This window comes from Lichenostomus cassidix, chromosome 2 (genome assembly GCF_008360975.1).
Source record: "Lichenostomus cassidix isolate B80296 chromosome 2, HeHo_3.0, whole genome shotgun sequence".
NCBI classification, from domain to species: Eukaryota; Metazoa; Chordata; class Aves; order Passeriformes; family Meliphagidae; genus Lichenostomus; species Lichenostomus cassidix.
This window is the reverse complement of record NC_139482.1, coordinates 67,533,046-67,560,315: the sequence shown is the minus strand read 5'-3', so window position 1 is coordinate 67,560,315 and position 27,270 is coordinate 67,533,046. Positions and strand designations below refer to the sequence as shown.

The 27,270-nt window shown below is 37.8% G+C and overlaps 1 protein-coding gene across 2 annotated transcripts in view; it reads left to right on the top strand.

Annotated features, from left to right (window-relative positions):
• Nucleotides 1-27,270, top strand: part of CDYL (chromodomain Y like) — a 105,657-nt gene that overhangs the window by 37,601 nt on the left and 40,786 nt on the right. For both annotated transcript variants that reach the window (XM_085051979.1, XM_085051980.1), the window contains exon 2: nt 8,623-9,289. In XM_085051979.1, coding sequence (XP_084908105.1) covers nt 8,623-9,289 — 667 coding nt within the window. The remainder of the gene's footprint in view (nt 1-8,622; nt 9,290-27,270) is intronic.

Below are 27,270 nucleotides of genomic sequence, written 5' to 3'. Positions count from 1 at the left end.
TGCAGTGTGCAGGCCTAGTAAAAAGCTAATTAAGTGTGAAGATCACGAACTTACTTCTGTGTACTCTAAAGTTTTTTTGGTTGTTGTTAGGAAGGTACACGCTGGATGAACATTGTAGAACCTGTTTTTACTAATAAACTTTGAAACCTTGAAAGTATATTTGCCAAGCAGAGTTACCAGCAATCCCAGAGCTTTATTTGTACCCACAACCTGGTTACAAAAGCAAAGGGGAGAGTGTAGGCATGGAAGCTGCAGTGGTATTAAATAAGAAATGAGTTTAGGTTCAGACTAAAGATGGAGAGATGGAGGGTCTTGAGACCCAAACCAGAAAAATACCTTTTTCCATCTGGAAAAAATAGTTCATCTACTAATAAATCTCTTAAAGAAGTAGAATGTCAGAACTAAGAGGCAGCTGTGCAAGCATTGAGGTTGATTAATTAGTGGAAATATCCATATCACTGGCTTTTCTAGATCAAGGATTGAGAGAAGTCATATTGCAGGCAGAGTGACCAAGGATGCACATTCCTCTAGAACATATTGGCTTTGAGGTAAGGAATACAGAAGGAGCCAGCAAATAATGTTGTTCTTAACTATGATCTAGAATTGTTCAGCACCTTTGTATTTGAAAACAAGAATTGTTATGGTCTTGTATCCAGGAGCTTTATTTCTTACTGAAATAAGCTTTTATGCAAGGGTGAGAGGAGCCAGGTAGGAGGCTGTAAGTACGTATTGTGCCTTCTTGGATGGAATGATTCCAGAGAAAGCTCTTGGTACTGTATTTAGAACTAGCATCCCTGGACCTCTAAGAGGAAAAAGGAAGAAGAGACTGCTACTGAATAAGCTTCTAAGAGCAGAGGTTTGTGTCCCTTCTTACTGAGGTTTGGTCACATGATCTACAGTAGCAGGCTTGTTACTACAGCTTCTGCAAGCAATAGATTGCTGAAAAGTCTTGTTTGGTGTGGGTAGATGAAACTGCTGTAGAATTAAGTGAAATGTGATAAACTGACTACTGTATACCAAGTTCACTCTGCAACTGTCCTATGATTTTCTTTTTTCTGCTCCTTTTTCTTGTTACCATTCCCATTTCTGAAGTTTGGTTAGCTGTGACAAAGTGTTCTCTAACATTTGGAGTGCAGTTTTGCTGTGACCTACTCTCAAGACACTCTTTTTAGATAAAATATTTTGAATCTTTATCAGTGATTTGTACTTCAGCACTGTTGAAGGTCCAGTTTCTCCTGCTTTGAAAGCAAGTTTTCAGTCCTGATACTTAATATTGACAAATTCTTTATCTGCTACTCTGTATTATTGTAGCTGAAGGACAAAGAGACAATATTTCTGTCTGTCTTATCCTTTAAGCAAATAGCTGTCAAGCTGTTGAAGCTGTGAGGTAGCTTTAGATTATTTCTACATTTCCCCTACTTTTACAAAATGGGCATCTTTGGGTGAGAGTTTATCCTTTCATGTTTCCAGAGTTGTCAATAATGAATATACATTTCAGTTTTCTATATTTTTTATTTGTCAAAACATTGGTAGCACCAAGTTTTGGACCTTCACTTTTTATGATTGCAGTGGAGAGATATGAGCAAGAGAATTTGGCAAGTGCAGACAGAATATTTACCTCTGGGAAAAAAATGTCCAGGATTTACCTCCTGACATGTAGCTTTTACAAATGAATTGAAAATGAGAAGAATTTCCTTTGGCATTCCATATGTGGGTGATGCTGGAATCTTCTAGCAACTAGCAATAATAGAATTTTTGATAACTTAATAACATAGTAATACTTATGTAATAGCTTTGACTGACAAAAATGCATTTCCTAAATCCAATGGTAGTGGTTTGTAACAGTTTCTTCTGGTGAGGACCTTTTCCATTTAAGATGATAAGCCCATTTGATGCTACTTGTTCTTATTTCAAAAGGACAAAAACCTTTCGTAAGAATCTATTGTTGCAGGTGTTTATATTATATTTGTACAGATATTAACAGCTTTGCATGGATTTTAATTCTTTTTTTCAAAATTGAAAGTGTATGTCTGTCTTACCTTAGTGTAAATAAAAGGTTAGAACTTCTGTGAACAGTGAGTTGATGAGAATAAGATTTTCTAACCATTTTTGCAATAGCTAGGTAACTATAGTTAGGGTAAAGCAGTTGACAAATTCTATAGTAGGCTGTAACTTGCATCACAACTGTTGTAATTATTTCTATGTAAATTACATCTCGTAAGATCTGTGATGCTGACAGTTTAGCATCAGTCATCAGTGGTGACTTGTGAGGAAGTAAATCTCAGGCAAAATGTTTATCCAGGGAGTTAATTCTCTAAAGCAAAGTGACTTTGTCACAGGTCCTCCCTCCATACCTGTTTCCCTGCTGTCCTGTATGGAAAAGGGTTGTTACAAAGATCTTTTTTCTGATTGTGATCTGGACGTTTTAATACATCATAAAGGAGTTGCACATACAGTGATTAGTTTGTTTAATGTAGGTACAAGGTATAAAACCTTCTGAAATGCCTTTTCAGGAGGTGGCTGTGCAGCCAGGCATGGCATACACCACAGCTGTGATTCCCTGGAATCACTAGCATTGATGAGAATGCAGTAATTAAACTATTTTGTCTATTGTCTTTGTTAAGACCATGAGAGGATGTGAAACTTAAAGTTGATGATAAATAATGAACTTGACAGAGACAATTGTCATTTTTTAGGCAACTTTATTAGAAATTCATATAGAGGGTGAATTAAAATGTGAATTATAACCTGCAGGACACTGTATTAATTTAATCTTGCTGATAGCCACAAAGTTAGCTCTTGCATGACTTGTGTCCAGGAATCCTAAAGAAATGGATTTGATTGATATAGAGCTTGGGAAGAAGAGAAATCTTAATATTTGTTTTAGCGCAGCTATTTAATTTTTGAAAGGAGGGTTGAGCTATGCAGTTCTCTTTATTGCACTGCTAGCGTGAAGCACCACAGCAAATGTATTAGCCCCTTGTGGGACTCCTCATAGACATGAGTGTGTTCCAACATCACTGCACACACTGCTTCCTCCAGAGGAGGTTGGATTGGCTGTGGGTTGGAAAGTGATGATCCTGTATGAGCTCCTCCTGCTGGTCCTGATTGCCTGAAGACAGTCGAGTTAGTGAACTCTGCATTGGCAGGCCTTGAGCCAGATCAGGTATGATCCCTCATCTCAGAACTGTCACAAAAGCAACACTAAAGCTATATTATCTGCTGTAGCTAATTTAACAGAAAGGCAATAATCTGCCCACATCTGATCTACATTTATTTTGTGCAGCTCTGGCTTCCAGAACAATATATATGTTAATACAGCCCTAACCATGGCCAGTCCGGTACTGTACAGACACTCTGGTCAGTCATACCATAAGGATGCAGCAGCTCAGTTTACAGCAATTCATCGACTGTTAATCCAATCAGTCTGTTCTGCTAATCAAATCAGTCAGCTCCAGGAGCATGTGGCAGCAGGATGATGTGTGCAGCTCCCAGGCTTGCGTGAACAGAGCAACATGGAGCTGCAGTGAAGGTGAACTCTTGGATTTATATGATATCCTAGTGTGAATTTTAATTATGCTATTGGAACTTGAAGCATACAATACTATGATTTTGATATTCTAAGTATCTGTGTTAAGCTGTTTTAAAAATTTCCCTGCTGGTGCTAACTGCAGTGAGTGATACTCTGAACTGGCCTTAAGTCATCCTATGGGAAATTATGTATTTTCTAATAAAAAGTGTGTACATTTAAGATTTTAGTGCACATTTTACAGACCTTCAGGTGTGTTTTGACATCCTGTCAAATGTCTTTTTGAATAACTGTTTTCCCAAAACTACTTCAGGCAAACATGGCACTTACTGGTTTTTGTGTTGTATGCTGCTATTTATTAGTTGATTTTTTTAATGTAGAATGCATTTATTTTATTTACAGTAAGAAGTATTTGAATACTGTTTAACATTGACTTCTGCAAAATTTTAATAAATGGAAGCTATAATCACTTGTAAACATTGCTGATTGCTTATGGGGGATCATTTAGGTCCCATTGGTGTCTGAAACAGTTTCCAATTTAAGGGAAGGTGACTGCTCACTTGTAGCACATACATCTGTGTCATGTAAGACTTGCGTTTATTCCAGCTTTCTGTCTCTGACTTGGGGAATATCTACAGTAGTAATTTGGCTCAAGTGGAGAAAATCAGTGGAGTGAAGCAGTTGGTGCTGTGACCCCCACCTCTACATATTCTGCTGTGCAGCACTTTTATTTTGGACTAGATTTAGTGGAGCCTCTCAGGATCAAATATCCATGCCACTCCATGTATTGAAACTGTTCTGAGGTGTTACTTGCTTGGATCTGTGTGCACCCTTAGGGGTTAAAGCATGACAGATAACACCATTGCATTGATACATTTCCATTTCCAGTTTATATTTATCCATAAAGAATCCACATCATGTGTACCAAAAGTGGTCTGTGAACAAAACCATTCCACAGTAAGCAGCAGTAATGCAGAGGAGAGAAGGATTTTTTTCCAAATTGCACTACTGCTCTGAACCAAAACAGTAATGTAAAGATAGCCTCCAGCTAACAGAACAATGCGTTCTCCTATATTTTACAGACAACAGATAGAGTATGAAGTCAAGTAGATTCTATTCTGTTAACTTTAAATTAATTTAGCCTGACATGAATGTGAGGACAGTAAAGAACATGATGGGAGTGCACAAACTATTTATTATAAACAAGGCAATACTCATTGAATATTTACATTGAATATTTACATGTGTTTATTTTGATATTTATGGTTTTTGTTGCTTCCCCACCCACTGATAGATATACCTTTAGTTTAATTTGTTCAAATGTTCTGTTAAGTAAAAGTATGATCTTTTAAATATATATATGTACACACATATACAATGACAGAGTATGCCTTATATCGAGTTTACAAATGTGCCCAAATTACAATGCTTTAGATTGAGAATGTTCTTTTGAATTTCACACTTACTTATGTTGACCTAAACTAAAGATCTCTCATCAGGGATTAAGAATGCATGTCCCTTGTTTGACAGTGAGGTTACTGGACCAGTCCAGCCCATAGGTGTTTGTTGTTCTCTGCTGAAAAGTTGCAGTCCTCTTAGATGTGTCAGAAAATACCGCATATGTGGCTGCTCTCCAAACCAGTTATTTCAGGATACCTACATTAGCTCAGGTATTCTTAATATCTAAACCAGGTCACTTTGACAGAACTACATTATGGAATAATTACGGAAGAAGTTTGCTGACAGGTGGGGAGGAGCTGTTGTCTCTGAGCACAGGACAGGGAGGAGGAGTTGCAGTGTTGCCATTTTCACCTGGTGCAGCTGTAGCCAGACAGCACTTTAGCCTGCTTACAACCTTACATTGTTCTTGTCTGTCTGTTTGGGGCTTTTTTTGTTTTTTGAGGGTAAGTTCTGTATATATTGCTAATAAAAGCAATTAAACTCCCCAGGGAGAGAAAGCAAGCAAGAACCAATTTTACCACATTCATGGAAAGAAGGGGAATTTCCAATTTTACAGATGGCAAATCTCAGGTATAGTTATGGTGTGTGGGGTTATACTTCGTGCATTTCAGTGTTGGATTATACCTCTGAGCAGCTCATTGGTTTTCTGTCAGTTCTTCTGCTGGCTGAATTTTTGAGTGTCATTGATCAGTACACCCTCCAGGTGGGGAAAGTGATAACTTAGCCTGCTAAAATAAACAGGGAGATGTTATTTTTTTGCCACCCAGGTAGTTTGCCTGATAACTTTTCACTCACATCTGTTTTATCTTTTTTTAATATTATTTTCTGTTTTGTGGTGATTCTTCTACAATACTTGAAAACTAACCATTAATGGCAAATTCTGCAGTACAGAACCTTTTAATCTCTAAAAATAAGTACTACCCCATGGCACAGGGCATGGGAGGGACACTGTAGACATGGTAGTTGTCACAAAGTACTCCTTGTCAGCATTTCTAGTGTGATAATGGCAAAGGATGTAGTCTTGCTCCCAATTCTGGCTGAGAAACATTTATATAGCTGTTATCATCAGCAATAGTATTGAGGCAGAATATTCCTGAGCAGTTTTTCAAATGCTTTTAGGGGAGTCAAACTAACCAAACTGAGTCGATCCAAAAAAATAAGTGCCTCACTAAAGCTCTGAAGCTGCATCATAAACTGTGTATCACAGGTTCATTGCTATAATTTTTGTGTTGTAAATAAAAAAATGTATTCAAGAAACAATAAAGGGTTAGGAAAAAAAGTCCTTTTAATCAAAAGGAGAAATGTCAAAAATAGGTTTTGTTGCAGGCTTTGACAATACAGCTAAATATAACTGTTTTCTTTATGCATTTCTGCTTGCTCCATAAATCATCGGGTTAAGAATGGATTTTTGTGTCTCCTGTTCTAGAGTTCATCTGTTATCTCTGCAAGGTGTCTCTTTTTTTCAATGAGAGGGATGGTTTCCTATTTGAAAAGGGCATGTCCTTAATGGGTGGCCTTTCAGTATTGAAAGACAGTAGTAAAACTTTGTGCCCAGTAATTGGTGCTGTTCATTACAAAGATTTCCTCCTAGAGAATAAAAATACCTTGCTAGTAGTAGAGATCTTTCTCTGAGAATCGTGCTTTTAAAATCTATTTTGGAAGGTCAAGAGAGGCAGAGAGGATAAGCGAGACTAGCAGAAACTGCTTTTTTGACAAGATAGGAAGTTTGATTCATGAGTTTAGTCTTAGTTTTTAATTTAACATTTCTGACTAAATATTTGAAGGTCTTTTTACTCAGTCTCTACTAAAAAAAATTGCAGGCATGTTTCTCCACAGTGACTTTCTTATTTGGAGTTGTATTTTCTTTTAAGATGTCCTTAAATAGTTTCATGGAAAAACAAGTTTCATTTTGCTAGCTGCATGGTTTTTTTTAAGCCCAGTAACTACTAAAAAGTTACATAATCAGAATAATAATAGTTTTAATGCATTTTAGTGTATTTTAAGATTTTAAATAAAATATGGACAATTTATATTGCACGTCTCTCTGTAGAATGCATTGAACTCATTAACAAAGTAAAGGTGGAGGTTGTTCGTATTTGGTTTTTATTTTTGTGTTGTTGATTTGGTTGTGCTTTTCTAAGACCTGGTAGACAGAACTGTGCAACATCCTGATGACAGGACTGCATAGTACAGCACCTGCAGGGTATCACATGCAGTTGTAGGGTATGTCCTTATATTGCTGCTGAGATTATAATAATAGTAAGCATTTAACCTCACTGTTGAAAACCAGGGAGTACATTATGATAGCGTGCCATGTGTAAAATTGAGATGCACTCTTAAGAGAATCTGTTGTCAGCAGTCATGTGATTTGGTAATTAATCATATACCATATATGTACATGATTTATATGTGCCCCACACATACTTGTATTTTCCTCCCCTCCTGCTAAACTGTTCTGTAGACATTCCATTTGGTTAATGCCACTCCAGTAAATGTCACTCTTTCTTCAGAGGTTCTTCTAGGTAGGTGTGATTTTGGCTTCTATGCATGGTCTTTGTTCGTGGAGGGCTGGGAGTTAAATTAATAAATAATAGCCCCAAACCCCCCTGCCCTTTTTTTTTTTTTTCAATATCAAAAAGAAGAGGGAGATGAGTAAGAAAAGGTGTATCAGTCCTGTGACTGAAATGAAGTGGCATGGGGGATTTACCAGAATAATCAGCCTGGGTAGGAAAAATGAAATAAGAAGGGGAAATCCTAAGACTAGCTTTGCACTTATATATCTTTTTCCATAAAAGAATTCCCTTTCCACAGGATTAACATGATTGGCATGGGTTCTGGTCTGAGGCATGAGCCTCTGTCCCTGCAGCTGCTGCTGTCTGCCCTGTCTGCTTTACCCCAGTGCCTGAATTCCTCCAGCCTGTGGGTCCCACATGCAGTTGTAGCATGTGCCTGCTTAATACTTGTGACATAAATATCATCTCTATTTGCAGATAAGTGAGGCATGGTAATTTGTTCAAGTATGTGTATCAATGGCTTTGGCAAAAACAAATTCTCTGTTTTCACAAAAGGCTCTAAAAAAAAACTGGCTGAATTTGCCCCTGTTCCTAAGGTGTTCCATAGTGTCCCTGGTAGCTAAAGATTAGTTCACTGTAAGTAAGAGATTCTCACACATGCCTTATGCTAAGCAAGCAAATTATTCAAACAATATCAAATTGATAAGTTTGGTAAGGTAAACACACTGTATTTGTACAGCATATTTAAACATGACTTCTATATTCAGAGAGGGAAAACCCTGTCCACATTGAAGTTGGTGCAAGAGCTTTGCTGAGGCCAGTGCTGATGGTCAATTTTAATATGTCATATTTAGATTCTTGTGCTTGCAAAATACTTAGTGAACAACAATTTTGGTATTCTAGAACATGTTTTTGAGATAAAAGTAATAATTTAAAGTTTAAAGAGAGGGATTTCCAGTCAGTAGTGAAAGACTATAAGCTCTAGAGCTACAATGCAGAATTACAAAACCACGAGAATATTTTAAGGTCTGTTTACACTTTAGAAATTTTTCACACGCATGTCGCTCTCTTGGGTTGTGTATCTGCCCATGTCTAATCCTTATTTTTCCTTTTTAACAGGTAGAGAGAATTGTTGACAAGAGGAAAAACAAGAAGGGAAAAACAGAGTATTTGGTGCGATGGAAAGGATATGACAGTGAAGATGATACTTGGGAGCCAGAACAGCACCTTGTTAATTGTGAGGAATATATACATGAATTTAACAGACGCCACAATGAAAAGCAGAAAGAAAGCACATTAACCAGGACAAACAGGACCTCTCCAAATAACGCCAGAAAACAAATTTCTAGATCTACCAATAGTTCTTTTTCAAAGACATCTTCTAAATCTTTAGTTATGAATAAAGAACATGAGTCAAAAAATAACCAACTTTTTTCTGCCACGCAGAAGTTCCGGAAAAACAATTCACCATCTCTTTCTGGACGTAAAAATATGGACCTTGCAAAATCAGGTATTAAAATCCTAGTGCCCAAAAGTCCAATTAAGAGCCGGACAACAGTTGATGGCTTCCAGAATGAAAGCCCAGATAAAATGGACCATATAGAGCAAGATCAAGATGACTCTGTAGCACCAGAAGTAGCAGCAGAAAAACCTGTGGGAGCTTTATTAGGACCTGGTGCAGAGCGTGCTAGGATGGGGAGCCGACCAAGGATACATCCATTAGTGCCACAATTGCCAGTGCCAGTAACAGCCACAATTGCATCAGCATTAACGATAAATGGAAAAGGTAGGTGTATGAGTTGTCATTTTTGTGTTGATTTTTCATTTGACTGGGGTTTTTTTTTGCTGTTGAGATGCAGAAAAATTACCCACTCTGTTTTAGCCATGATAAATCAAGTCTGGAGAACTTCACTTTATTTTACATAACTATATGACTACAAAGCCATTTCAAATTTTACCAGCTTTTGGTTTCCTTGCAGAGATTCATTGGTATTTGTGTTTTCAGAATCACCATAAGATACATCTGTGTTTGCCTTGACATTGTGTGGTACACATATGTAGTGTACTATTTCCAGTTATTACATCATTGCTTTATTTAAATAGGTCAAATTTGGTATGAATATTAGAAACATTAATTATGGAAACAGATGAATGGTGTGAGCAGGGATTCTTCATAACAGTTTACACATCTATTTTGTTATAAATATTGCCTGGAGAAAAAAAGCTGTGAGGGTGATGTTGCTTAAAAAACAAAGTTAATAAGCTTTGTTTCTGCAAAAATTTGAGCCAGTTGTGGAGATACATGTGCCTTCTGCCTGCATTGAAATTTGTCTTCATTATATTTTATCAATATTTTGTTGTTTATACCTCGTTTGATATTGAGCACTTATTTAGGAGTGATGTCTGGCTTGCTGAAATCTCAGTGGATGACAGTTAATTCAAATTGTACTGTAAAATTTGTGACCAAAGAAACACAAGCTGCTTTTCTGCGAGGGAGCTGTTTTCCCCCCCATCCTGCTGAGACCCTTGTTTAAGACTTCTTGGTCCTCATTCTCATGCCCCAAACCTTTGTTTTTCCCAGACAAACTCAGGTAGTTGTGTGGTTGCAACTGTTCTTGTAAGTGTGCTTTTGAGGCTAAATTTCTAAGTTAAAATTTTCAGGCAAAGAGTGTGCCCTCAAATAAATTGCAGCAGGACAAGTCTGCAGGTGTCCTAGTGATGACGGCTTGCTGGAAAAATTTTTTGGAATTTTTTGAGGACTGGGCCTGCCGAAAACCATGCTCAGAGACGCTGTATAGGGGAAAAAAATGCACTAAAGGCTTTGGGAGAGTTTGCGTTGGGTTGAGATTTACACCCCACTGTTGCTTGCGTTGAGATTTTCCCAAAGAACAGCTGCAGCCGGAGAGGTTGAGAAGCGGTGGACAAGGGAGGAGTGTATTCCTGGAGCTGCAGTGTCAGGTCATGGACCAACCCATTTTGCTGCAGATGAACTAGGTAACCATGGCAATGCACACATGGATGCCAGGAATATCTCTTGCTTTGCATGGGCTGAAGAAGGAATGGAAATCTCAGAGGATGTAAACAAAGCTGAAGGGGAAGATGCAAGAGATGCCAGGATGTGAGTTCTCTGAGTAGGTGAGGTAGAGGAGTGTGTTTTTGCATGGGATGGTTTTATGATAATTAATAGGCATTTTGGAATATGGTGGGGTTCCTAATGGAGTGATTGATAAATTCTGCCTTTGGCATCTTGTTTTTTTGCCTCATGGCATCCAGGAAAAATACCTGGGACATGAGGGACCTTTTTGGGTAGATCAGATGAAATCATTCCCACCAGCCCTTCGCTCTGGTAACAGTAGTATGGCAAGGGCCCAATTACGAGGCATCAAATGGAAGCGGAATGACCTGCAGAGGAGAGGTGGTGGCACAGAAGGTGTTAGCTGAGATACTCTTTCACTGAGGTGGTAAAATTTCCTCACCAGCCACCACTTCCTTCAGGTCTTCCTAAGCATTTGTCTGCGCAACTATCAATGAAAGCTATTGACTGACTCTAGGGATGATGGCAATACAAGAGTTTTCTCACAGTTACGTGTTCACAAGATCCTAAGGTGTAGATCAAAACAGCAAAGCCAAGGAGATAGTCACAATACGTGGTTGATGAAACATACACAATATGTTCCACCTTCTGTCTGCTGCTGGAGGCGTATCAGTGCATTAACTGAGGCTTTCCCTCTCTGCCCTGATACACCCCTGCCAATCCCAAAGCTGAGCTGTGCAATCTGCAGGGAAATGGATGCTAAATATCCATATTTATTAGTGTTTTGTTTTGCTCACCTGCAACAATTTTGGGGGTAACCTTGCAACCATGCAGTATTTCTGTGATTATAAAACTTGGGGAAAAAGTTGCAAAAGAAAAATACTTTGCATTTATATATGACATCAGTCTCTCTTCCTAACTTCTCAGGATTTCTTTGATATATCTTCCTCACGGAAGCCCAGGCTGCAACTCAGCCATTATGCATGGCCTGAGTGGACTTACTTAGGGAGAAGCCAAGAGAGACAACCCTGTCTTGTAGAGCTTGCCTGGCCTTTGAGCTTCCTGAGCTGACACTGTCTCTTCATCAAAGATGCACTCTTCCCTTTGCTGTTTTTATTTTTAACTTCACACTGCAACTCATTTAAAATGTAGTAAATAGGTGCTTCCCTCCCCTGCATGGGGCTGTAGCAGTTCAGGATCCTGTTTTGCTCCTTACTCAGGGCATTCCTTCAGTCTTAAATGGACACCTCATCACATTTTCAACACTACCTCGGGAATCATGTATCATGAGGGGTATTCATTGCACAGGAATGCATGTTCATATGCACCAGATCTGACACACTAATAATACAGATGATAGATCTGGCATTTGGAGCACTCTTTCCAAGCTTCCCACCTCCTCCACATACACCTTCTGTTAATTTTAAGAATTCCTACTACCACTTTGAGGATGCTGTCAGAAAGACAAAAGCATGTTTTGAAAAATAACTTCTTACTTGAGCTGGTTTAGGAATTTTTCATCGAGATGTTTTTGGTGGTAAACTGAGTTAGTCAAAACAGAAGTCACAAGCTGTAAAGCATAATTTTGAAAGATCCTAGAAAAATGCATATTACACTTCGAAAAAAATTAAGACAACTTTTAAAATTAAAACTGAATTAGATTTTTAAAAAGAAATATTAGAAAAATAGTTCAAAGTTTTTATATTAAAGCAGTGTTCCTGATTTTGAGATTGTTGCTATGATTGTTTTGAATAGTGTGACTCAGGTTGATTTTTAAGTCCTAGCTCAGGATGGTGAAACTCCTCACTGTTTAGTCTGTTGCTTGTTTGTTTTCCCCAGCCTTGTTTTTTCTTTTTTAAAATTGTATGCATGAAAATCCCATGACAGCAATTACTAGGAAATATTAGTGTTATTGTAGCACCTAATCCTGCTTTTCCTGAGACAAACTTCAGTGATGCAGTTCATGTTCCAGAGATCTTCAAGTCTCAGAAAAGGCAATCAGCAAATATCTGTATAAATATACAGGGATACTGGGGAATAAAATAACAGTAATGTTTACTCTGGGAGTTGGTGGTCTCAGCACACTGAAATCAAGCTGCTATCAAAAAGCATAGCATTGTGTTGAATGTTCATATTTTAAAGGCTTGGCCTTGAAAACTGAGTCAATGGAATAATATAATATATACAAGGCTAAGAATCAGGGTGATGTGTGGAAACAGTGAGAACAGATCATTGAATTGAACATCGCTGTGGTTCTGGTATTTTGAAATATGTGGTGATCATCAACTGTTACTAAAAGCTAATAAAGGCAATCATGAAATGGATGAACAAAACAGAAAAACAACACCAAAGAAATGAAATGCTGTGGAAAAGATAGTAGTGGCACCTACAAGTAAAGCATATTACTCGAAACTTAGCAAGACAAAAAGGGGCCTCATGTCTAACAACAGGTTCTGATACCTTAAAAGTTTGTGAAAGTTTCCTTCATCAAAGTGATATTAAAATATAGCTTTGAAATCTTATTGCAAGTGGTTTCAGCATAGTACAGCCATAATATCCAGCAAGTTCTAGTTAATAGAGTACACAAGAAGAGAAACTGTGAAGGGAATCTGATCTGTCAGTCACACAGGTCTAGAGAGTTGTCTTGCAGTGTTAGAAAGGATCTTAAGCCAGGGCAATACCATTTCTTGCCAAAGTCTAGTATTTTTTATTCTGGTGAACCCTATAGTTGCTGCAGTTTTTATTCAGCTAGCAATGTCCAAGATGTGGACGTAATTGAGAATAAATGCCACAAGAAGGGAAATTTTGGGCGGAAAGATGCAAAGCTTGAAGTATAAAATGAGCAAGAAAAGCACATCTAGCTGCATATGTTGTTTTAATTAGAATAAGGCAGATTGGCATACAGGAAGAGAAGAAATACAAGAAATGCAATGAATTACATCACTTGTTAGTCAGACAAGCCCCACCAGTGTGCATGGTGGCATTAGCATCTCCCTCCTTGCACGTATTAGTTCAGATGAATAACTTGCAGGAGCAGCAGGCTGACAGTACAAAGATGCTTGCAGTGTATCACCCTACAAGGAACAAGGGTATCTGCTGATTTTTTTGTTGGATAATGGTGCTGTTTTTATCTCAAAACAATGGTATTGTGAGCAAAAGAAAAGCCAGATATCAGGGAAAAAAAAAAAAAAGAAGACTGAACTTAAGTTCTGTTTGCTACCTGTTCTCTCCTTTCCCCAAAGCAGCTTATGGGATTAAAACCCATAGATTTGGAAAACCAAAAATCCACTCAAACACCAAAGGAAAATACTGTCTGTTTGATTAAGTATCTGATAGCTTTAGTCTCAACAGGAATCAAGCAAGCATGGAAGGGATTATGGAGGCCACTGGAAGTGAGGAGAAACATCAGTTCTCTATGCAATAGCAAGCCCAGTTGAAAGGAGTTCAGTCCCTCCTGGTTCCTTACAGTGAGGGGAGCTCACACACTTCCCTCCCAAATTCTTCCTGTTACTTTTTTACCTCTCCTGTATGTGCCTGGGTGTTGGACTTAACATGAGGAGCAGTCCACTGTCACCAGCATAACTGGCCAAGCTCAAGAGTCCCATGGGAAGAGCACAGCAGCTGACAAAGCTGTGAACCATAGAATTGTCCAGATGGACCACAAGCCATGCATGTAAACCCTCTCAGAAAGCGGAATTCAGAGGGGGGTTGAAGTTCATTGTTATGAATTTAGAGTGGCCAGTAAAACAAAAGGAAAGTTGGGATGATGTATTACAGGTTTTTTGGATTTCATTTTAGCATCCTGAAAGGACAGAAGCCAGAAGCAGCTTTACCCCTTCTTTTGTTTTTTTAGGGATTTTTTTTTTTTTTGTTTAGTAGTAAAATGTGATTAAAAAAAAAAAGCCCAAAGAGAAGAACTTCCTTTTTCAGTGTGTTTGTATGTTGCACTTGGATGGTGGCTTGATCTCTGCTGAGTGATCTGGAAAGCAACCAAGTATTTTTATTAGGGCAAACAAAAGACTATGTAATGGGTTAAAGTCCTTTGAAAAGCTCTCTTCTAAAACTACTGGTTAAACTTATTTTTCAAATTCAGCAGTGTGAAATTTTATATCTTTGCTTAGATTTAGCAAATCAGTAAAGAATAAAACAGTTTTCATTTAATCTAGCTTAAAGACACCTTTGGCTTGTTTTTTTCCTCCAGAAGTTGAACTTCATTTTGATTTTATATCTTAAGAATTCACATTATTATGTCCCTTATGCACTGTATTGCAACACTTTACCCTAACATCAATTTTTCCTTCTGTCTTACAAAGTCGTTTTCAAGTCCTTCAGCTTCTTTACTCTTAACTAAAAATAATTTGTATTGTTGCTAGTTTCTCATTAATGTGTATTTTCTGCCTTAGTATAAATGCAAAAGTTTTAAGCAATATGGTAGAGTGAATGGTCTATGTCATGTGTAACACTGATCTGTTACTGTTCTGTTTTTTTGTCTCCCCTCTGCCCTATTGCTTGTGCAGTTTACAGTACACATTATTGTTGCTTTACATGCAGCTCCAGGGTTGAGAATTTACTGTGAAAATCTCTCATCTTCAGGACTGTATTGGTTTATGTCAACAGATCATCATCATCAGGATCTAAGTGCAGGGTTTGCTTCAGTTTTAAGGCTGTTTTCCTGAAAAACATAAAGCATAACTGACTGGTTTCTTTCTTTTCTGCCTTCTGCCATCCTCCAGTACTCAGACTGAAGATGGTTCAGTTGGATGCTACATTGGTGTAGACTTTTAATACAGCTAAGCCAGTGTGAAATGTAGTTACTTTTGAAAAGAGTTGCCCCATTCCTTTCCTCAGTCCCAGTTATGGAAGATATATATATATACATATACACACCTATATATGGTTAACCAAATATATATGGCCTAACCAACTGCTCTTTTAAGGGCAGGCTTGTTTTTATCAGCCTTCTGGAAGTGACAGTGAGGGAGAGGATGTGTCCCTGGGGAGGAAGACATACACATACTTTTTTCCTGTCTTAATTCTGTCCCTGAAAAGAAAATTTTAAAAGAAAATCTGGATCAAACATTTTTTTTAAAAAGAAAAGGGTAAGTCATTTCCCAATAAATTCTCAGTTTGGACATAAAAACCTCGGCCTAAGATGCTAAAAAAACTCCTGTTGTTTTCACTAGGGTTGTATTACACCTGTAGCCCACTGGTAAACATAAAGCTTGTAGTTGTGTAGTTCCTCTGGTGTTCCATCAGTTAACACGGACTGAGGGTCTGGAGTCTAAATCTCTCTTGGCTGACTGCTCAGATTGGGTCAGTAATGATCAGCCATTGTGTGCTCCTACAGCACATGTGCCAACATGAGACAAAATAAATTCTGAGGACAGGTTTGTCACACCTGCTGTGCCAAAGCTTAGGAACAGTGGGGCACAAAATGAAGCAGAGGCTCTGTTTACAAGGCACACATTCAACCTACTTTGCATATGTCTGTGCAGAGAAAGTGTGTTGGAGATCAGACTGAATGATAGAATAAAAATGTTGAGCTGGATACTATTTTTTCAAAAATCCAACATTGTCAAAATTGTAGAACTTCAGAGGAGCCTTTGAAATGTGAAGCACAGTCTGAAATACTCATGTGATGCCTTTTGCAGTTGTGCCTGGTAGAGTAACCAGGCACTTTTTTTGTCTCGTGCTGTTTCAATTTTTGAAGAAGTTTCACCCCCATCTCTGTTAAAGCTGTGAAGTGGATGGTATGCATGTTTGCTAAGGCAACTGTCATTATGAATCTGTGTTCTCTTGAAAAGAAGATTAATCTTAATAGTTTGATGCAAAAATCAATTAAAAAAACTGGACTAAAATAACTGTAATGTGGTTTGTGGAAGATTTGCCTAGATCATATTTTCTACATAAAATAAGGTCAACAAAACACTCTCAGAGGGGGAGACTGTTACAGGTGGAATAAAATACCATACAGTTAAGAAAAAAACTGAAATAGTTTGTTTATACTACACCAGTGCTTGTGAAAGAGAGAAGATGGTTAAATTTAAGAAGATGCAAAATTAAGATTCAAAACCAAAATTTCTTAAGGCTAGCTGTTGGGAAAACAGCTGGATACAGTCTTGAATGTTACAAGTGTTTGTAAAAATATCTTTTTTTTTTTTTTTAATGGATACATATATACATATATATGTATATATTGCCCTGGAATAAGTCTACTTCCTACCCAACCAGAGAAACTTCAGTATTCAAACTGGCATAACCATCATCCAAAACTGCTGGTGTGAGTTACTGATAATAACACAATGAAGTACTGTTATTTAAAAGAAAACAAATCTAGAAGCCATACGTTTGTAATACTGAATGCTTTTTTTTCAAAACAAAAATATCTAAATTATCTGCTCTACATACCATTTATATTGTAAACTTATTTAAGAGCACACATTGAAATGCATTAGGTCACAAATTATCAAACAGTTAATTCTTCTCCAGTAACTGTTCTCTTAATTTTACAATCTTAGAATTCATAAAAAAGCTTTTGTTTTTTAGTAAGTATTTATAATTTAAAATGCTTTAAAGTTTGTTGTGGTTTTGATGCCTTTAAGAAACAAAGGCAAATCATAAACATTGGTGCTTTGAACTATAATATTCCAAATTTAGACACATCTGAAAACTGGAAAATCCTAAAATTTAATGTGGAAGAAGAGGGGGAGAGACAACATTGTGCTATTGTATTAAGAGTTCTTTGAACATCTCAGTGAAACATGGATAAAGAAATACAGACTGTCATCTATTTTCTTTGACAATATTCCTTGAAAGAGGCAACTAAAGAAAGTAGAGTAGTTGTGCTTCAAAAGACTGCTCTGAAACTGACTGGAAAGATGGAAAATAGAGTAGGCTTAGTGGTTCATTGTAGTTCTATCACAAGGTCGACAGTGGGATCTGTGCTTATTTGTATTTAGTGATCTCTTTTTTAAAAAGTATTGCAGTGAGCAGCAAAGGAACAAAACTTGCAAAGAAACATTTTATTACTTAAGATACAAGATATCAGAAATTTCAGAGGGACATACCTAAAGCAGGAGGCTAAGTGAAGTGATGAACAGCAGGAAGATAACTGATAATTTTTCTTTCAATTTCCTAAACAGAATTTTTAGTCTGGGATGCAGATTGGAATACCTAAATACTGCTAAGGGCAATTCCAAGAAGACTTGGCCTAATATTGGACTAAAGAAGCTCTCAAGGTGTCTCTGTTAGTCGCACACATTTGTTATTAGTCTTCAGTCACTCCTGGTGTGTAAAGAATCTGTAGATAGCACATGGGCTGGCACAGTGTCTTCCATGCCTTAGCACTGCTGTCCTTTGGATTTCAGCTTGGATTCCTGTGTTGTTTGTAAGGTGGGCTAGAATGAGAGGGAACAGAGTAACTGGCTGGCAAGGTGCCTATAAGAAGTGTCCAAGTGTACTTCCAGTGCATACACAGTTGGAGAATCTAGGCCAAGCCATTGATGAAAGCTGGTACAATAGGAACAAAGAGGATATTAAAACATTTGTTCGAAAATCTTGTATCTAAAGGGAATACAGAAAATATTTTGGAGAAGAAACAAATTATAGACGTGATGAAATAATGACTGATATAGTTGAAAATTTCTATTCTGGAATTGAATTAATAAGACAAGGGTACATCTAGAGAAAGCAGTGTCAAATTGAATAAAGAGAGGAAGATTCAGGTATAGCTTTAGTTATAGCTTCCATTTAGTCCTGAGAGCTGTTTGCTAGAATATATTTGAGTCCAAGAGAAGGAGGTAATGGCCTTTAAAAAAAAATTAGGCATTTATGAGGATAATGGGAATATACAGTATTTATAGGAATGGTATTGTTTTACAAACAATGTAAATTCTAGTTCCTCAGAAGTAAGGAAATGTTTTGTGACATACCTGAAAATTGTAATTCAGTCATTTTTATATGTTTTTCTACATTGTTAGCCAGTATTATTTATGGAATAATTCTTTTAACTATTATTTATAGCAATACCTTTATACTGTGCAGATATTCAAATATTCTAATCATTACCCTCTTAGGATATCAGGATAGGCACTGGAAAAGCAGTGAGAAGATAGAGCTGTGGTCTGGTTCCTACTGAGGTCCTGGTGTGAAGCAGTCTTCCTTTTAAAAAATTGCTTATAGAAAAGTATAAAACAATCATTTTAGAAAAAAAATACTACAAAATTCAGATGCTTTAAGTAAAGAACACTGATTGTCATTCATGCTCTTTTGGTTTGGTATAGTCAGCTCAAAACCTCGTCCAGTGTAAACAAAATTATTTCATTGTATACTCCCCTTATCCATTGGTTTTCTGGATGGATTTCAAATTCCATGGGCACTTTCGAGAGATACAGGACTGAGTTGAAAGCAACAGTAAATGCAAAAGCTAATGCTTATTTTACCAGACATAACATTTTACTGACATAGCTAATTTGAAAACAACTTTCAGCGAATGGAAAGAATATTCCACCAGGGCTTCTCTTGAAGTTAGTGAGTGTGTGAGGCTGTATTTGTGTCTGTGCAGGGTAACACCCTTTCACCAAGAAATTCAAAGATAATGGTTTTTTTCTTATATTAGTACAAGCAGGCAAACTCAATATGGTCATAATGGGTATTTCAAACAACTTATGATGATGTGGTTTGTGATTTTCTGTTTCAATTTCTGAATAGAAAGCACGACAGATTATTCTGTGTTCTTTAGAGAATCATCTATTTTTATGCATGGGTAGGCAATTAGCTTGAAAACCTGTTTTAAATATTTAAAAGTTTATACAAAACACAAGTTACATCTTTGGTATTATTGAAAGCTAGTGGGGCATTTTGTTTTCTTGTTTCTTTTTACACCGATAGTGCTTTTTGTTCCATTAGCTTTATTGAGTTCTGTATTGTCAGGTTCAGGAGGTGTTTTTACAAATGATCTTTCTGAGCACAGACAATGGAGCAGTGAAAAAACTTTTTTAAATAGTTGAGAGGAAGAAAAAAGGAAATTTAAACTTTTCTTATTCCATGATCTTGTAGGAAGTGGAAAGTTTTCAATTAGAAAAATAGTGAAAAGTCAACAAATTAGAAATCTTACCATTAATAAGAAATATGTATTATGTAATAACTGTACAGTAAGAGAATGTGTCTTCTCAAAGGATCATATAGTGCAAGACAGTAATGATAGTGGGGGGCTTGCCCAAACCTTGGGTCAGGAGCCAGGACCTGTTCTGGAAGAAATACTCTGAAATTTGGGGTTTCTGAACTTGATTTAGTTTCTCCTCATGAGAATCAGAGGAAATGTTTATTTCAAGGAATTTCTTTCTCTTTCTGGAATGCTAGATTCAACAACCCTTTAGATGCTCTAAAGTAATAAGTGTGTTATTTTTAATCAGCTTTGAAAGCAATGGGTAAAATTATTCAAGTATAACTACTCTAAGACACATAACAAATCAATGCAATGCTTTTTTTCCTTCCTCAAATTGGTGGGTTCAGGTACCTGTTAGGTTTATTGACCCTCATGGAAAAGTGCTGATGGTTTGCATTCAGATTTCTTTTAGCATTTCCAAATAGAGATATTGCTAGCTAACATTAAAGATTGAGCACTAAATCTTCTGATAAAGTAATACAAGCCAAAACAATCAGTATTGCCCACTGATCCTGGTTTTTCAGCTGGCTATGAAACTTTGAGGAAGAAAATGGACTTTTTACAATATGTTAAGATATTTTGCTCTTAATTCCTTTCTTTTTTCTAGTATTAAATTTCATTCTGGCACAGTGATCATCTGCAAGATATTGTTCCTCTTTTATATCTTGTAATAGTTAAGGGGTCCCTGCTAATGTTTTGTTGGCATAGTCCAGTTTGAAATGTCATTTTATAGTTTAATAAGGTATATTAGTAGAGTAGTGATTGGTGCATGACATGTTAAAGAATTGTCTGTTCTCTATTAGATATTTTAGTCATGTCAGTAATTACAGTAATAATACACAATTTTAAAAAACAGTGATAAACTAGAGTCTTTTCAGTTAAAGTGTAATTTTACACTTTAAAGAAATTTTCACCACACTATTACGTATTATAAATTACAAACCTAATAGGCTACTGTAGTACAAGTAGGACAAATACTCATATATATTCAGGTTAAAAAGGGTGGGAATGATAATAAATAGCATTTATTTCAGGATAAACCTGTATAAAAGTCAATGGGTCTATAGCTGACCTGATATTACCATCCCTATACTTTTCTTTTTGTAATTTTGTCTAATGTTTTATTACTTAGCCAGTGCCAGCATTAGCTATATTATGATCTTCTAACAACTTAGTCAAATTCAGTGATCACATTTTCAAATGTTTCATTCTTTTATGTGTTGGGGTTTTTTTAATATACTTAAATATTGTCCTGTCTTCCTCTTGTAACTACATATACTCTTAGGATAGGCCTCCTACACCTTGAAGAGAAAAAAAATCCATTATACTGAGGCAATTTTAGATTCTCCTTCTGCACAGAAGTGAGTTGGGTGGGCAGCACTGTGTCAGGTTTAGGGAAGGCCCTTGGGGAGGCTGTTGAAACCTTTGGATGAAAAGGGAGATACTCCAGCATCCCTGGCAATCCTCAGCAGTTCAGGAGGATTTCTGTTGTTGCAGGGTGATATGAACTGTTATGTGATCGTTATGTGCTTTTACAGACCTTGTTTAAAGGTCAGTAATTTCCTTGGTATGTGTCCAGTTTTCACAGATACTCTTGTTATCCTGCTCTAATTGTACTGTGACTTCATTTAGGAGTAAAATGTTTTTGTAGAGGGTAAAGATAGATAGTAAATCAGTTTGGTATTATTCAAGTATATTTTAATTTAGATTTTGCAGAAATTGCTGTGAAATCCTAGAACTGCTCTGCCCAGTGTTAGTTGTGCCTCAGATCGGTCTTGTTTACATCTGTTAGATAGTGTGAAATGACTATTTTGAACAAATCAACAAATTAATGCAGTACTGCTTTGTAATATCTCTGCTGCTGATAGCCTTGGCTGCACTGGTCACAATGTTGTGGAGTTCAGGATCCTGCTGAACATACTGAAGGTTAGTATTAAGGGGAATGTTTAAAATTTTAGAACAGGAAACTTCAGCTTGCTCAGAGCTCGGTTGGGAGGAATTCTGTGGGAAGCTTCCATGGAGGATAAAGGAGACAGCAAGTGCTAGGAGGTTTTTCAAGAACACTCTCCTGGAAGCACAAAAACCATTCATGCCCTTTAAAGGTGAGGGAAGTAGGGAGAGACCCCCTTGGTTTAACTGTAAGCTTTTGAGTCTGCTCAAAGCCAGAAGAGAAGTGCACCATAGATGGAAAAGCAGATGAACACCCAGTGAGAGCTACAAGAACAGTGCCAGGCTGTGCAGAGATGCAGTTTGACAAGTAAAAGCTCAGCTCAAATTGAAATTGGCCAGAGATGTCAAAAACTACAAGAAAGAGTTCTTTAGGTACAAAAACAACAAGTAGAAACAGAAGGAAAATACTGGCCCAGTGTTAAACAGGAGAAGTGAGCAATCACCAACAGTGCTGGAAAGGCAGAGAGGTTCTCAATACTTTCTTCACCTCTGTGTTTACCAACACTGCTGGGCCCCTGGCCTTGGGAGCAAAGATCCAGGTGGATACATAGACCCTCCATCAGTGAAGGAGCAGTTAGTGTGCAACCTATCGCAGGAATTTTACCCATACACACTGATGGGCCCTGTCACTGCCCACTAGAGGTGTTAGGAGGCTACTGACATCACTGCAAGGCCACTCTCCATAATTTTAGGGAAGTCATGGAGATCAGGGATGTTGCAGAAAACTGGAAGGAGGCTGATGTCACCCCCATCTACAAGAAGGGTTTAGAGGAGAATCCAGGAAATTATAGGCCCACCAGTCTTACTTCAGTCCTTGGGAAGGGATGGAATGAGTCCTGCTGGGAGCCATCACAGCTCAGAGGAATCATGTCATTTGGAAGAGCCAGCACAGATTCACCAAGGACAAATCGTGCTTGACAAACCTGACCACCTTCTAAGACAAAGTAACCTCCTTGGTGGATGTGGGGGAAGAGCAGTGACCTTGTGTACCTGGATCTCTCCAGGGCTTCCAAAATGGTTTCCTACATCCTCCTGCTAGAGAAACTGATGCATGACAGTCTGGCCTGGTGTCCCGTGCAAGGAAAATATAATCCAGGAGTGTGTCATAGGCTGGGATCTACCCAGCTGAGGGGCAGCTCTGTGGAAAGGGATCTGGGAATCCTGGTGACAAGCAGCTTAATCTGAGTGAGCAGTGTGCTGCTGCTGCAGCAAAGAAAGCCGACAGGATGCTGGGCTGCATCAACAAGGACATCACCAGCAGAGATGGAGAAGTCATTGTCCCACTCTAATCAGCACCTTGCCAGGCTGCACCTTGAATACTGAGTTCAGTTTTGGTCCCCATGATGCAAAGAAAGCTGTGGACAGGCTGGGAAGGGCAACAGAGAAGGGCAGCAAAGATGATCAAAGGCCTGGGCAGCCTGACATGTGAGGAAAGACTGAGAGAGAAATGGGTTTGTTCAGCCTTGGGAAAAGGAGGCTCAGAGAAGACCCTGCCACCATGCCCCAGTATTTACAGGGTGGCTACAAAGAAGATGGAGACTCCCATTTAACAAGGACTCATATGAAAAAGATAAGGCATAATGGGTGGATACAAATTGCTCCTGGGAGAGGGGTCACAAGAGGAAAATTTTTCACAATGTGAGCAATCAGCCACTGGAATAATCTCCCCAAGGAATCGGTAGATTCCGCAGCACTGCATGTTTTCAAGATTCAGCTGGACAGGGTGCTGAATCATCTTGTCTAGACTATGCTTTTGCAAGAAAGGTTGGACCAGAACATCGTCAAGGTCCCTTCCAACCTGGTATTCTGTGAATCTCTGGTACTGTTTCAGTGATGAAGTTTCTAATACTTAAGCGTTTAGTTAAATTGTTTAAAGATAATTTATATATTTTAAAATGTGGTGTAGGAAGCTGAAGATTTATGAAGAAAAATATGCAATTGAAATTTTGTTGACAGAGTATCTACATTAATGGAAAAAATCCCTAAAGTTAGGGTAAAGCCCCTTAGAGTAAAGGATGAAAATGGGATCGTACTCTAGTCTTCCCTTCATGGAGAATGTAATGCCCTCTTTCACTTCTGAAGTTTCATAACCACAGTAAATTGTGATACCCCTAATTAGCACAGGGATCTCAACTAGTTTTTATTTTCATCAGGGGTCAAATAAAAGACTAAAGCCAAAAAGTAACTACCTTGATTTCAGTATTTCAGTTTTAGTAGATGAGGGGGGAAATGCTTTTTGTTATTGTTGGGTTTGTCTTTTTCAATTACAGTACTGGAAAGGACAGAAGCATAATTTCGTTTCCCTGAAGGAGTTATTTTCTTATTCATTACATTTTTTAATATGTTACATAATTTGCTGTAACCATTCATTTATCCAACTGTATCATTTTTTACACTCACAAACAGTAGCAGGTTAATCTCTGAAAACATAGGAAATCTCTGGCCAAGCAAGGAGGTTTTATTACTAACTTAAAGGCTGGATGCCCAGACCCCAAACTCTTCTTTTTTTTTTTCTTTTTCTTTTTTTTTTTTTTTTTAATCTTAGTATCTCATGAGATGCACATTCAGAATTTGTTTTGGTTGTAATTTTTTTTTTCTTAGGAAAAAGTTAAGAAGTGCAGAGAGGTTGAATAGGCCTTACCAGCTGATTTGCTAGGTTTTCACTAGTGTTGAGCTGCTAGTTGGCTGGATTTCCATGGGATTAGTTGTGGGAGAGCCAGGCTAGGGAGGGAGATTGAAGCTTGGAAGCCTCTTCTTATGGAGCTGTTGGAGCTTAGGGTTCTCAGTCATCATCTCAGCTGTTGTCTCTTCACCAAAAGGGGACAGAGAACACAAAATCAGACTGGCTGGCAATGCTTGGAAATTGCCTTCAGTATGAACAACTGTAGAAGAAAAGCTGTACAAATATGAAAAAGTTGAAGTTTCAGTGTTCCTTAGCATCCTCCAATGATATTTAGGTACCTGCTAAGTCTTCACCATTCTGGATATAGCAGAGGTAATGATGCAGCCTAATCTTCTCAAGGGCACTTGAGTTGCACAAAATCGTCCAAATAATAATGGCCCAAACTCTTAGAAATAAGATTTACACACGTTTAAATAAAACCTAGCTTTTATTTTTTTACTTGTGTTCAGGCACGACAAAGTAAAGTGAGAGTAAGTATTGGTAAGAAATGGAATGTTCACACTGAAAATAGTTTATATTTACCTACTCAATTTACCCTTATAAATATAAGAAGAGAAAGAGGGTGTAAAAATTTCTTCTTAATACAACTACAGTTTTGCAGATTTTATCATTCTCAGTCATGAGAATTTTGGGTACAAGTTACCTTGTGATGCCATAAATTTGAGAAAAGATACAACTTCCTTTGTTTTCTTATCATCTCTAACTCCATATAGTAGTTCCTCCCAGCCATCAGCTCACAGGCTGTGTTGGAGTCTTCTGCCCTTTCCCAAAGAGATGGGACTAAGTGCAGTCCAAATCCTCAAGTGCTTCCCTTCCCCTGCCTTGCCAGTGGAAGAAATGAAAGGCATAGGGGAGAGGAGTGGGAAGGACCTCCTTTCACAGAGAGTGGAAGCTGATGATCTCGGGTAGGGGTGCAGGGGAGGTGTTGAAAAGAAGCTGGAAACACAGGCAGGAAGGGAAAGGGACCTTAAAAGTTTAATGTGATTTCAGTGACTGCTGAATTTGAACCACCTTGGTAAAGTGCATAACATACAAATTCCTTGAGTTGCTATTAGTATTCTTTCAGTGTGCTCTTATTTAAAAATAAAACCAGTAAATTGTTAAATTATTAGAAAATATTAGGACTGTGCGCATTCTTCATGCAGAAAATTCTAAAATTAATTTGTGGGAGTCCCTTATATTTTAATTATGTGTTGTATTGAGGCCATAATGAGAGGATGACTCACTTTTGGTGTGCTGCGTTGTACTATTGTGTGGCAAATGAACCTCAATACATCAATACATTTGGATATATACGACTTCCCTGTTAAAAGGAAACCATATAGTATCTATTAAAGACGGCACACTGTGGTCTTGGAGTTGAGGTGTGGAGTAGGACGGGTCAGGAGAGGGGGGAGTATTTGATAGTACTTGACTTCCTTCTGAATTGCATTTTGTCTGCATGAAGTGATAACATTTTCTTTAACATATCTTTCTACAAGTCTTTGTATTGGTTGCTTAGGCTTTGCAATGAATGAATGGAGATTAAAGGTCATGATTCAGCAGGAATTACATAAAAACATAGTATGAAAGCTATCAGCAATGTCACACAGACTTCTACAATACAGTGATTGCATGGCAGTATTACTAACACTTTCTGACAAGATTTCTTGCCTTTTGTTTTCCTTTGTATAAATAAAAAAAATCGTGTTAGGCACTTCTGAGTAACTGTAGGTCATGCGGCTTGTCTATCAAATGTGCTCATCAGCTCAGAGGCTGCAATTTGTAATTTTTTTTTTCCGCAGTTGGAATGCGTCTTTTATATAACATTTAAGTCAAAAGACACTGAGGTCATCTAGTCTGCACTCCAGTGCATTACAAGTCATTACATTTCATCACTTACTGCTATATCCTGAGTTAGCTTCAGTTAGCCTAGCGTATTATCAGACTCTGGAGACTAAATTTTTGTTTGTCATTTAATGATGAATAGCAGGGAGTTGATTAGAAAAAATATGCTCCGATGAAAATACTTGTTTTGTGTGTCATGTTCTGCATAACATCTTGAGAGGATGCCATCTGCTTCTGAATAAATAAATAAACTGGATTCCTATTAAAAGAGCTTGCTTGCAGAAAAGCAGCTTATGTTTCAGTCATGTACACATAGCCTAGCTCTGGTAATGTGCCCTCCAAACACTTCCTTCTGGCAACCTCTGCTCTTCCCACCAAGACCCGCGCAGATTGTTACGCCTCCCTGAATGCCTGAGTGTGCTGACGATGAAAACTGTGTAGGCTGGTTATTAAAACTTCAGCTGAGGTCATCCTAATAAGGGGTTTGCTTTTGCCATTTGCAATTTCTTCCTTTAGCCTCCATCTCAGCTGAGGAAGAGAATAGAGGTGGACTTTACATGTAGATTCCTAAGTAGATCTCTGCAGCATAAACTCTGGACTTTCTCTTGCATGTGAAAGCTCAGTTGGCATAAGGGACTTGCTGAATGCAGGAGAAGTATGAGGATTTTTTAAATTGCTGTTTCCCCCTTTAATAAAAAAGCGTTGGGCTTGTTTTGTTTTGTTTTGTTGTGATCATTTTGTGGGGTTTGGTTTTTGTTGCAATTGTCTATGGACTAGTATATCACCAGAGAGACTTTTTAATTTTAAATGTGTCAGGCTGAGCTGTAGTCTGGAAAGATACCTGCAGGGAGATCCAGCGCGAACAGATTTCAAGATAGAAGGTCTCACAAACACTGCATTTTTTTTTCTTGCATTGTCTAGGCTGTGAGGTCCTGCAAAAGTAAAGAAAATTTTAAGTGTCTTCTTCAGTTTCATTTAGTCTGTTGTATGCAGCCTCTTTGAAATCATCATTCTGTACTGCTTTCTTGAAGGGAAGGAGAAATACAGCCACAGATTTCTATTAGGCAACCTAGCCCAAGCCAGCTATACTTTCCTGCCTATTACATA